The 13,676-nt window shown below is 38.1% G+C and overlaps 1 protein-coding gene across 2 annotated transcripts in view; it reads left to right on the top strand.

Annotated features, from left to right (window-relative positions):
• The window catches only part of bahd1 (bromo adjacent homology domain containing 1), a 120,943-nt gene extending 113,915 nt beyond the window's left edge, over positions 1–7,028 (top strand). For both annotated transcript variants that reach the window (XM_062041625.1, XM_062041626.1), the window contains exons 6-7: positions 1,804–1,895; positions 4,947–7,028. In XM_062041625.1, the coding sequence (XP_061897609.1) occupies positions 1,804–1,895; positions 4,947–5,139 (285 nt within the window). In that variant the 3' untranslated portion in view covers positions 5,140–7,028. The remainder of the gene's footprint in view (positions 1–1,803; positions 1,896–4,946) is intronic.
• The last annotated feature ends 6,648 nt before the right edge of the window (positions 7,029–13,676 follow it).

The raw sequence follows: 13,676 nt of genomic DNA, 5'->3' as shown, positions 1-13,676 counted from the left end.
TCCCTGACATGATCGCAATGAATGAATCCAATATTTACAGAGCTAGAGCATAAAAAAAATGTTTAGGCCTTTCTAAGTATGTTTTTTCAACATTATGATAGCCCTCTCAGGGCTGTACGCTTAGTTTTTTCACTAGTAGCAGGGATGCTACTAACTAACATTTTTTGTAGCACAGAAAAAATTTAGGAGCAATATGAAATTTCTTAAATATCACAATTTCATTATTAACACTCAAACAAGGTACACATGTGCTCTCATATATATAAACACTTATACACAAAAGGCCTTCTGTAACGCTCAAACACAGAGAACATTAACACAGAGAACATCCCTTAAGCGTGCTAGCACACTAGTGTAGGGCTGGGCGATATGGATCGAAACTCATATCCTGATTTAGTTTGGCCCATAAACTAACCCATGAGTGTAAATGTCCGTTGACATAACTAAATATCTCCACCATGCCTTGATTTTACATTTTCGTGACTGATGGGGATCACAAATACACAAAAACAGGTACCAACAAGTAAGAAGAGTAGGTTTTGCATACTAAGATCCCAACTTAAGAGGTGTTATAAAGGGGAACTGCACTTTTTTGGGAATTTTGCCTATCGTTCACAATCATTATGAGAGACAACAAGACAAAAGTTGTTGGGTTTTTTTTGCTTTCTATCATATAAAAAATGGCTTGTTGTAGGTGGCTAGCAATGCAGCTAATGGGAGCAATCAATTCTACCACTAAATCACTTTAAAATGCATTCAAAAACCATCAACAATACTTCATTTACATACCTGTAAATTGACCAAGCTGTATTGTTATTCAAAGAGCGAACACTGAACAACTCTTTTTCTAGCGTAGTAACACATCGCCATGCTACGGTATTAGCCGTAAAAGCTAACTACCGCAAGAGATAAGCTGGCTTCTACACCAACACGAAGTGCGTTTGAATTTGTAATGCACAACACTGCGATACGACACCAATTTGTAATGACTGAAAAACATGAACAATCATATTACAGTGTCTGTAAAGTATTATCCCACATTTAATTTGTTTGTACACAGCTAGCTAGACAGCGTATGTACTGTAGTTGTACTAACATGCATGGCGGGCTGCGTGTATGATGCCCGATATTAAAGTGACTCACTCGATGGGCAGTTGTTTGTCTGGTCGGGAGGGAGGGACAGCCACACACAGCTGTCAGTGCGCACAGAGTGATCAGTGACACCTCTGCGTCAATCACTTGACCATTTGGTTATAGGTTAAGTTTATTTAAAAAATCTTATAGCGATGGCTGAAAATTTTTACTTGAGTTTGATCAAATTTGGATGGATTTATTTCAGGAGCAACACGCTAATTAAAGGGTAAAATCTGTATTAGCACGTGTGAAACTTTTTTTTTTTTTTTCAATACTCGCATGACCTATTTTTATTCTCAAATGCGACTGAAATGCTCGCACTGTACAGCCCTAGACATGAACTCTTTCAATCAGTAATGCTGCTCAAGGCTGAGCCAATCAGTAGCCACAGAACTGAATAGCGCGCTCTAATTTGTTTGGTCTCCTCTAGCGGCCAGTACTACTGTAATATTGATATTTTTAGTTTATTTAGCCATTTTTATGCTTGAAAAAGCTTGATGTAGGACCAAAAAATAGAATATACTTAATTAAAATATCCTAAAATAATGGTGGTGAAGCTGCAATATTTGAAGCACGATATGGCGAGGGGCAACTGTACAGACACAGCCTACACACTAGTGTAGAATTGATTGGTAGAACTGCATTGATCTGTCTGTTCTTTAATTCTAGAATGAGATCTTTGCGTCTCGTCACCAGGATGTGAACAGTGTTGCCTGTATTGAAGACAAATGCTTTGTCCTAACACTGGCACAGTATTGTCGGTAAGTAATGCATTATTTCCTCATATTACAGTACAGTGTTTGAGAATAATTTGCAAAGGGTACCAGTTAGAGCTTTTATGTATAAACCAGTGGTCACATTGATATAGGCTCTTTGTTTTTTGCGTCATGTTCATTCACACACACTGTACATGTATGTTTTTTCATTCACACACTCCATGTAGCTATGTTTGTCCATTCAAGTAATTACACATAATGTAACGCCTGTCCAATCAAAGATATTGTAATGTCTGTCCATATAGTACATGAAGTGTGCATGCACACATACAGTACATTTTTCCATTCACATAAGTACATGTACGTATATTTACAGTATGTCTGCCTATTAACACACACATAATGTAGCCATATAAAGCCATTCATATGTTACTACATCTGTCCATTCACACATTCATATTGTACTGCATGCATATATAATAAGTGCATAATTTATGTCTGCTCATAAATACAGTAAGCGCATCTAATGTAAGGGTTTGTATATCCTTTTACATACAGTACCTGATTTACATACCGTATTTTTTGGACTATAAGGTGCACTTAAAATCCTTTGATTTTCTCAAAAATTGACAGTGCGCCTTCTAACCCGGTACGCCTTAATTCTGGTTGTGCTTATTCTGGTTGTGGTACATGTTTTAATGATAAGTGTGACCAGTAGATGGCAGTCACACATAAGAGATACGTGTGGAGTGCAGGTTGACGCCTGTTCAATAAATGACGCTTGCAAGTACCAGTAACAAAACAAGACCAAAACTTTGATGTTTCATTGAGAGTAAAGAACTTTACACACAGCGCTCAAAAATATATAAAACATTTTTAGTACGACTTTGGTAAGTTACGAAGCCACACCGCTTGACGGATTTTTGTAGCATTACAGCTACCGTAGTCAGACATACTGTGCTTCATCATACGGGTATTATTATGGTGTGTGTGTGTATAAGGACACCTATTCGGAGACATATTGTCTGGCGTTTTGTTTGAATCTGTTAACTTTTCTTACCTATTGATACCTGCTGTTAAGTATTCTTATAATCTATGCAACATTTTGACCAAAGAACCACCATTACATGTTATGTAGATCACAAGTAAGTGTTATGAATGTAGAAAAAAATCATAATAGGACCCCTTTATTGCGCCTTATTTAATCCGCTACGTCTTTTGTATAAAAATAGAACCAAATAGACCCATTCATCGACAGTGCGCCTTATAATCCAGTGTGCTTTATGGTCCGAAAAATATTTATTTCGGTTTGCATACATAATTTAAATCCAGTTATGTGTCTGGCCATTCGCATATTTCTGACTGTATACAGTAGGTTTGTATACACTACCCATGAATATACTAACAAGGGGGGGTCCCTATTCAATATTGATATCGGTCAAATATCAGCAATCCGCATCATCGTATTTTTAAAAAACATCTTAATTGTTTTCTTAAAAGTTCAGTCACGTTGTCACTTTGACTAATTTTATTGTGTGAATGCTCCAAAGCGTACACACCTATGTTATTTTACACCAAAATTCATCTATTCATTGTGTGAATGCCTTCAAGGCAACACAATATGTTCCCTCCAAAATTCTTCTTCTTTGATTCATAGCATTCCAACTTCAAACTGTTGCGCCTATTCAAGAATCCCGGGCTTTCCATTGACAATTCCCATTTTTCCGTGAAATGTTTCCCATGAATTGGCCATTTTTCAAACTTCCACAAATCCCACATTTTTAACCAATTCAAACCATTCCACCTTCACTCATTCGTATGTGGGCTCTGTACCGAGGATGTCGTTGTGGCTTGTACAGCCCTTTGAGACACTTGTGATTTAGGGCTATATAAATAAACATTGATTGATTGATTGATTGATTGATTCTGGGAATTCCAACTACCGTATTTTTCGGACTATAACTCGCAGTTTTTTTCATAGTTTGGCCGAGGTTGCGACTTATACTCAGGAGCGACTTATGTGTGAAATCATTAACACATTACCGTCAAATATCAAATAATATTATTTAGCTCATTCACGTAAGAGACTAGACGTATAAGATTTCATCGGCTTTAGCGATTAGGAGTGACAGATTGTTTGGTAAACGTATAGCATGTTCTATATGTTATAGTTATTTGAATGACTCTTACCATAATATGTTACGTTAACATACCAGACACGTTCTCAGTTGGTTATTTATGCGTCATACGTACACTTATTCAGCCTGTTGTTCACTATTCTTTATTTATTTTAAATTACCTTTCAAATGTCTATTCTTGGTGTTGGGTTTTATCAAATAAATTTCCCCAAAAAATGCGACTTATACTCCAGTGCGACTTATATATGTTTTTTTCCTTCTTTATTATGCATTTTTGGCCGGTGCGACTTATACTCCGGAGCGACTTATACTCCGAAAAATACGGTACCATTTTTCCAAGTTCAAAAGAATTCCAGGATTTCCCAGAATTCCCTTTCTATTTCCACCCTTTTTTCTTTTGACTACTCCTTCCACATTTTTCAACCCATTCTAACCATTCTACCATTAAAAAATTTCTCTTAGTCACGACAAAAAAATACCAGATTTTCCAGGAATTTTGTAATACCATTTTTCAAATAGAACATGCTACTACTTCAACATTTCTTAACCAACCGATTCAAACAATTCTAACACCAACCAATTCAGCTCATTCAGGACATTCATGCTACATCAGCACGATCTGCGTCACCAAGAGGTGCACCGCTCTCATGTGGAGCAGTCTTGCGGAAATAATTTTAAATGAATCATCGAAGCAACACAAAAACAAATGTAAGCTTTTTTCTAAGAACATTAATTCGTTACAACCTTAGACTTCTGGATCATCTTGAGTCTTTGTATTTCACTTTTGTTATGATTTGCGGAGGTTATCATATATGCCTCATGTGCCAAAGAAGGGGGTGCCATATTTGGATGCAGATCAGTGCCCTCCCACCTTCAAAATGTGCCATTCTTTAGGTGGGAAGTAGGCCAAAGCACAGTCTAACAGTGTGAGTTTGAAGGCACAATGACACTCTTTCAGATTTTGTGCCTTGGTAAAACGCCGAGGGGAGGGCGTACCCGACAGCGCCGCCTCTCTTCTGGTGCCGCCCATCGTCGGCCCCGCCACACCCCGCCACCGCTGCGTGCCCGACGACGTCGATCCGGAGCTGGTGTTTTTCTGTCGGCATGTCTACGACTTCCGCTACGGACGCCTCCTCAAGAACCTGCAGTAGTGTCCGACAAAGGAAACGACACATCCAACACGCTACTTACTACCAGAGACGTTACCTAAGGTCACGTCGCTAATACTTTAATTAGCGCCCAAGACTAGCTGCCTGCTGAGGTTGAAGGATTGCAAGATTATTTTGTTTTCACACAGACGCACACTTATGAAGTAAGGTCTGACATATTGTAATGTTGAATCATACATGACTTCCTGGTAACGCTGCTGTGGTACTTTCTCCTGCGGTTCTTAGTAATACGCCGTTTGACGGGCAAACAGACAGGAGAGTATATGAGGAGAACGCAATATGTGCTTACTTACTAAAGATGCAAAAAATTAAGTGCCCCCTTAAATTACTTTTTCCCTGTTGTCCACTTAAGAGGACTTGCTGATGGACAACATCTGGCAACCAGTAGATGTACTTTTATAAATGACTCGATCATTTTCAATAAAATAAATTAAGTTAATAAGCTAATATAATTTTTTTTTTTTTTTAATTACCCTGTGGTTGGTCCAGGGTGTGACCCGCCACTCGCTCAGCGTCAGCTCGGATAGGCTCCAGTTTACTCTAATAAGGGGGGGGATCTTAGCATATACAACTGCAACAATAGACTCAAAATGGTAAATGGGTGACCTACTTACAGAAGCCACAAAAAAGGCTGTTACTAAAAACAATGGCTTTTGAAACACATTTAGTAACGGTAACGAAGAAAATGTTTTTAGCAGATGTTTACTTGACAGACCATTGGAGGTAGAGTCGTCCCTCGCCACATCAAATTGTCGGGTTTTTTTTAAGCATGTTCGACATTTTTTACCTTAAATTAGGCATTTTCAAGCATAGAAACAGCAAAGTGGAGTAATAATATCAATACTACAGTAGTATTGGTCACTAAACTAATCAGAGCATGCTGTTCAGTATGGTGGCTAATGATTGGCTCAGCCTCCCCCAGCATCACTACAGTATATTAGATTAAAGGGTGTTATTTGGTGTCTAGAGGGCTCTCATAATGTTAAAAAACATACAGTATTTAAAAGGTCGTAAACAGTTTTTTTATGCTTTCTACTTTGTGGAAATGAATTTGTCGCGGTCATGTCCGGAACCAATGAACAGCGATAAATGAGAGGCGACTATACTACATTTTCCTAGAAGTGACACGTAGCTTCACGTAGTTAGTGACCAGGTAAAATATGTTCCCTCCAAAATCCAACTGAGTTGCTTTGCAAAGTGAAAAACCAAGCAGAGGGACTTAGAATGCAGACTATATCCTACTCTGTGGCGGCGTCATGGCGGAGTGTATATTTGCGTTTTGTCAGTCGCCTGTATTCTTTCGCTGTGAGTAAGTAGACGATGTATTCGCTGGTAGCATTTAGACGGCGGTGATGATGCATTCCTCCATCTTTGAAGAGAAGATAACATATTTATTTCTGTACGAAGAAAATCTATAATTTATTTTCAAAAGAAAGACTTGTAGACTAGTTAGTCTCTGGTTTTAGCTGCACTGTTTGCAATATTGGTGTTTGTGTGACTGATGAGACCTTGTGGTGATCTATTCAAGTCCTCCCGGCAGGTTTCATCATAGTTTAAAGTCATCTGCTTGATCACAGGAAGTAGTTTGATTTATTCTTTTTCTTCACCTTCTCTGCTTTGCCTCCCCATTTTTTACTACAGACAATGATTTGTGCCCTTCAGCTTGCTGCCTTATAGAACATTCCCAGACTTTTATTTGGAAATATGTTTGCTTTATGAGGTTTTAGATCATACAAACACACACACACACACACACACACACACACACACACACACACACACACACACACACACACACACACACACACACACACACACACACACACACACACACACACACACACACACACACACACACACACACACACACACACACTTTTTTACTCATCTGATCTTTGGAGGCCTAAACTTAACATGTCCACACTGCACACCTAAAACATGCACACTCATTGACTGGATAAACAATAGCTTGAGAATTATCCTTATTTATTATCATGTGAATGAGAAAGTACTTATATTTAAAAGAATAAAATAAACTTGCACAAAAGATTATTTTTTTGCAGAAATATTGGCCTGTGTGTTGGCTTGGCGCACCTTTGTTATTATGCAACTTTATTTTAATAACAATTTTTGCTTTAAGCCATAACAGTGCTTCCCCTAGTGGCCATAAAAAATGCACAAATATTTTGGTTATCTTAAACGTAAGCACAAATTACCCGCAACACATATCATTACCAAGCAAATTAGATTTTATTTGTAATTTTAATCCCTAATACAAAGAAGAATATATGTGATGTTGTGGCATAAAACAAAAATATACAATTTGGAATAGTATGCTGCTATGTTGTACAGCTCCAAAATAAATGATAAATAAATGTAGTATTCATTCAGCCAGTTCTCACAAGAATTTAGTAGAATTACAATAAAAAATATGTCCATGATGAAAAATAAAAAGTGTACAAATAATGTATAATATATATAATTAAATTTACAATTAACATTTTTGTGTTGTTTTTTTTATTTTAGTGAAAATATTGGTTTGTTGGTACACCTTTTATCAGAGTCAAATGTATTGGCCAAGTATGTTTGACACACAAAGAACTATCATAAAAATATTTTTAAAATATTAATTATGCATAAAGCTGATGTTTTATTCATCTTTCATATTGGGCACAAAAATAGAACAACAAGAAATTGTTTAAAAAGTTTAGTTTCTTGTTCTAATTGAAAAAAATATATATTTTGTTGCTGTTTTAAATAAAGAAAAAAGACGTTATAAAAGATTATTTTAATTTCATGGCGACCATATTAAAAATATTTGAATTTAAATACATGTATCATATTGTTTGAATTAACTTGCTTTTTAAGAATTTAGTAAAAATACAAAATAAAGTACAAAATGTGTTCATACTTTTTTATTTATTTAAGGAAAATGCACTTTTTAATAGAATACAATTAGAAGAAAAGTTTTTTGGTGTTCATATAGTTGAAGGTTGTTGTTATTATTAGCCAAAATGTAATAACATGATAGTTTTTGTAGCAAAATACAGCATTCTGTGCACAACATGTCCGCTTGCTATATCATTGAGTGTTTTGTTGCAGGATTTACCTTTTTTGTACATTTAGATGCTAATTTAGGAGGGAAAAAAGAAAATGTGAATAACTTCCTACTAAATTCTGGTGAGAACACGTTGCTTTGTTTCCGCTCTAAACTGACTGAAATGAATGCAAAGTAACAGGTGATTGCACTTCACAAGTTCAAGTCATTTAAGAAAGTCCCACTGGGTGTTCTTCCAGTACAGTGTGGCCTTAGAAGTCACTCAGCTCTTCTCGTTAATCAACATGTGATACTAAATGTCTTAATTGGTCCTCTGTGCCTGTCCTTGTACGCCCATATTAACACACACGCACACACACACAAATATAAATACATATACAAGTGTTATTTCCAGGAAGACAAATGTGAGCAGTTAGTTTATTTTGATGTATTACTTCCAAATGCCTTTCTTTCCTTTCAGTCAGATGACACTGGTCTGATGTCGACTTGCACCAAAAAAAAGGTATCGAACATGAACTGCGTATCATTCCTATGTAAGTGTAGAAGAATGTTCTAGCTAAATGTCGGTTCTTCTGGTGTGAGTTTATGTTCGTATTCTCTGCATGGCATTTGGGAAGTACAGTATCTCGGAAATATTAATCACAGCACAGTTTATTTGTAATGATTCCAATGGACCTCTGTAATATAAGAAAATATTTAATTGTAATAAATAATATATGAGTTTGATGTGTGTATTTGAATGTGTGAGTCCCCTGTATCCCCTCTGTACATCATACATTTTTATGGTTGACAGATGTAGTATCACCTCTTGACCACCATGGGGCGTTCTCACTAAAAGGCCTACTTTCAGGCCTCTTCAGAATGAAGAACTACACTATATTGCCAAAAGTATTTGGCCACCCATCCAAATGATCAGAATCAGGTGTCCTAATCACTTGGCCCGGCCACAGGTGTATAACATCAAGCACTTAAGCATGGAGACTGTTTCTACAAACATTTGTGAAAGAATGGGCCGCTCTCAGGAGCTCAGTGATTTCCAACGTGGAACTGTCATAGGATGCCACCTGTGCAACAAATCCAGTCGTGAAATTTCCTCGCTCCTAAATATTCCAAAGTCAAGAGTTTGGGAACAACAGCAACTCAGCCACAAAGTGGTAGGCCAAGAAAACTGACAGAGAGGGGTCAGTGGATGCTGAAGCGCATAGTGCAAAGACTTTCTGCACAGTCAGTTGCTACAGAGCTCCAAACTTCATGTGACCTTCCAATTAGCCCACGCACAGTACGCAGATAGCTTCATGGAATGGGTTTCCATGGCTGAGCAGCTGCATCTAAGGCATACATCACCAAGTCCAATGCAAAGCGTGGGATGCAGTGGTGTAAAGCACGTCGCCACTGGACTTTAGAGCAGTGGAGACGCCTTCTCTGGACTGATGAATCACGCTTTTCAATCTGGCAATCTGATGGACAAGTCTGGGTTTGGAGGTTGCCAGGGGAACGGTACATTTCGGACTGCATTGTGCCGAGTGTGACATTTGGTGGATGAGGAATTATGGTGTGGGGTTGTTTTTCAGGAGTTGGGCTTGGCCCCTTAGTCCCAGTGAAAGCAACTTTGAATGCTCCAGTATACCAAAACATTTTGGACAATTCCATGCTCCCAACCTTGTGGGAACAGTTTGGAGCGGGCCCCTTCCTCTTCCAACATGACTGTGCACCAGTGCACAAAGCAAGGTCCATAAAGACATGGATGACAGAGGGTGGTGTGGATGAACTTGACTGGCCTGCACAGAGTCCTGACCTGAACCCGATAGAACACATTTGGGATGAATTAGAACGGAGACTGAGAGCCAGGCCTTCTCGACCAACATCAGTGTGTGACCTCACCAATGCACTTTTGGAAGAATGGTCGAAAATTCCTATAAACACACTCTGCAACCTTGTGGACAGCCTTCCCAGAAAAGTTGAAGCTGTAATAGCTGCAAAAGGTGGACCGACATCAAATTGAACCCTATGAGTTAGTAATGGGATGGCACTTCATGTTCATATGTGAGTCAAGGCAGGTGGCCAAATACTTCTGGCAATATAGTGTATGTTTAGGTCAGTTTTAAATTTTGTATTGTTTTATGGTAGTTGATAACAAATAAATGTAACTATGACTTATTTTTTATGATTTTCTCAGCAAAGGTGACAGATTTGTCCACACAGGCTTTCTGGCTAAAATGCCAACATTCCGGCCTCTTCAGAATTAAGAAAAATATGTAGTTCATGTTTATTATATAATATTGTATATAGAATGTTGATTTTCAATCACATATTATGTCATTCAAACAGTTTCATAACATTTTAAGTGTTCTGATGTGGCGACTTGTGCCGCCTTCTGCTCGAGTGCAGCTGGGATAGGCTCCAGCACCCCCCAAGACCCTGAGAGGAACAAGCGGTAGGAAATGGATGGATCTACACTTTGCAGGTGTAGTGTCAGCCCTTGTCCACAAGGGACTCTCAAACCAAAATGTCTGTCATACATTGTAGCATACACAATATTTACAGGTAAAATAGTTTTATATATTCTTGTTTTTTCTTTAAAATATGTAATTTACACTATTTAATAAAATACATTATTAATTTCCCTGGTTTAGCCTCCAAATGAAGAAAAATATACATTTAGTGTATGTATTTTTCCTACATAATTTTTTTTTTATAGTTGCAGAAGTAGTATCAGTATTTGTCCACAAGGGAGCGTTCTCACCAAAAAGCCTAAATTGAGCTAGCTTCAGAATAAAAAAAATGTTCAGGGCATTGTTGTTCTAATCATTAATAACACATAAATGTAAGAATGAGCCTCATGATGTTATTTTCATGTTTTTCTCAACAAAGTTGACAGATGTTGCTCATAGGACACCCTGACAGGCCTACATGTTGGCCTTCAGAATAACAAGCGTTATTGAAACAGATCAATAATTATATTTATACTATATACTTTTTGCTATAATAGCTGTCAATACATACCAGTTTCTACTAGTGATGGGTAAATGAGGCCTCAGTGAGCATACGGCACACTCACTACCTGTATCGACTCAGCACTGATACTGTATTAGTGGTACATCATTGCCATCTGCTGGATTAAAAACCTTCAGATAAAATAGTTTATTAAGATTCATATTAGCTGCTGCAGTAGTAGTAGCTGTTCTTCAGAGTGTGAAATGTCAGAAAGGCTGTGATACATGTGTAACATAGGACACTACATTACAATAACTGAACTTTTAAAAGAAAAAAAGCTCCACATAAATGACTCAGACTAATTATTACACAATAGTAGTAGATTGCACAATAGCCATAAATATACAAGTATTTACAGAAAAGTCCAAACCCCGACAAAAAAGCTACAGATTATTTGCATGCAATCCAGACACCAAAAAGTAAAGATAATTATAGCGATTCTTGTGTAAGTTTTCATCTTTTTTAAAAATGTTTCTGGCTTCATTACCAAAAACAAAAATGTGGCAAAATTAAACAAATATATTTTTTGTCACATTTCTAGTTTTTCTCCAGCTCTCTCTCTCTCTCTCTCTCTCTCTCTCTCTCTCTCTCTCTCTCTCTCTCTCTCTCTCTCTCTCTCTCTCTCTCTCTCTCTCTCTCTCTCTCTCTCTCTCTCTCAAAAATTGAGCTGTTTGGCCACAATACCCAGGAGTATGTTTGGAGGAGAAAAGGTGAGGCCTTTAATCCCAGGAACACCAAGCCTACCGTCCAGCATGGTGTTGGTAGTATTATGCTCTGGGCCTGTTTTGCTGCCAATGGAACTGGTGCTTTAAATGGGGAGTTTTAGAAAGGCCTTCAATCAATCAATCAATCAATGTTTATTTATATAGCCCTAAATCACAAGTGTCTCAAAGGGCTGTACAAGCCACAACGACATCCTCGGTGTCGAGTGGGTCTGACATAATATTGTGAAAGTCCAACACATCAGCGAAAGTCCAGTCCATGGTGGGGCCAGCGGGAACCATCTCGAGCGGAGACGGGTCAGCAGCGTAGAGATGTCCCCATCTGATGGACAGGCTAGCGGTCCACCCCGGAGCAGAGTAGAAAAGAAAAGAAAAGAAACGGCAGATCAACTGGTCTAAAAAGGGAGTCTATTTAAAGGCTAGAGTATACAAATGAGTTTTAAGATGAGACTTAAATGCTTCTACTGAGGTAGCATCTCTAACTTTTACCGGGAGGGCATTCCATAGTATTGGAGCCCGAATAGAAAACGCTCTAAAGCCCGCAGACTTTTTTTGGGCTCTGGGAATCACTAATAAGCCTTCCCAAAGTCCTGACTTAAACTTGAGGACAATGCTGAAGAAACAAGTCCATGTCAGAAAACCAACAAATTTTAGCTGAACTGCACCAATTTTCTCAAGAGGAGTGGTCAAAAATTCAAGCAGAAACTTGCCAGAAGCTTGTGGAAGGCTACCAAAAGCGCCTTATTGCAGTGAAACTTGCCAAGGAACATGTAACCAAATATTAACATTGCTGTATGTATACTTTTGACCCAGCAGATTTGGTCACATTTGCAGTAGACCCATAATAAATTCATAAACGAACCAAACTTCATGAATGTTTTTTGTGACCAACAAGTATGTGCTCCAATCACTCTATCACAAAAAAATAAGAGTTGTAGAAATTATTGGAAACTCAAGACAGCCATGACATTATGTTCTTTACAAGTGTATGTAAACTTTTGAGCACAACTGTATAAATGTCAACATTATACTTCCTGCTGCATAGAAGATCTTGAAAGGCAACACAGTGAGGGTTAAGTTAATTGCAGACTGAATGTTGTTAAAGTACCAAAGTACATCTCCACTCAGTTCAAACAAAAAGAAGTAGTTGTCAGTGTGACAGATGCAGATGAGTTGAGTGTGCAGCATGTTTGACATGAAGATGCTGACATTTAAAGGCCTACTGAAACCCACTACTACCGACCACGCAGTCTGATAGTTTATATATCAATGATGAAATCTTAACATTGCAACACATGCCAATACGGCCGGGTTAACTTATAAAGTGCAATTTTAAAAATCCCGCCACACTTCCGGTTGAAAAACTCCTTTGGATATGATTTATGCGCGTGACGTCACAAAAGCAACGGAAGTGGTTGGACCCCATCGGACCCGATAGAAAAGCCTCTTGTTTTCTTCGACAAAATTCCACATTATTCTGGACATCTGTGTTGGTGAATCTTTTGCAATTTGTTTAATGAACAATGGAGGCTGCAAAGAAGAACGTTGTAGGTGGGATCGATCGGTGTCTTAGCGGCTAAGTACAATACTGTAATATCTGTGATATTTGCATTAGTGTACTGTCTTTAAGGGTTTGGGGAACGCGCATGTGCGAGTGAGTTGGCGGAGAACTTGTTTTGGCTAACAGCAGCTCGTGTATGTGTGTGCGTTACTTTTTGAACTACAACCAGTTACCGCTTTTTAAT

This window comes from Entelurus aequoreus, linkage group LG03, assembly GCF_033978785.1.
Source record: "Entelurus aequoreus isolate RoL-2023_Sb linkage group LG03, RoL_Eaeq_v1.1, whole genome shotgun sequence".
In the NCBI taxonomy this organism is placed as follows: Eukaryota; Metazoa; Chordata; class Actinopteri; order Syngnathiformes; family Syngnathidae; genus Entelurus; species Entelurus aequoreus.
The sequence above is the reverse complement of the archived record's forward strand: the minus strand, read 5'-3'. Positions and strand labels throughout refer to the sequence as shown.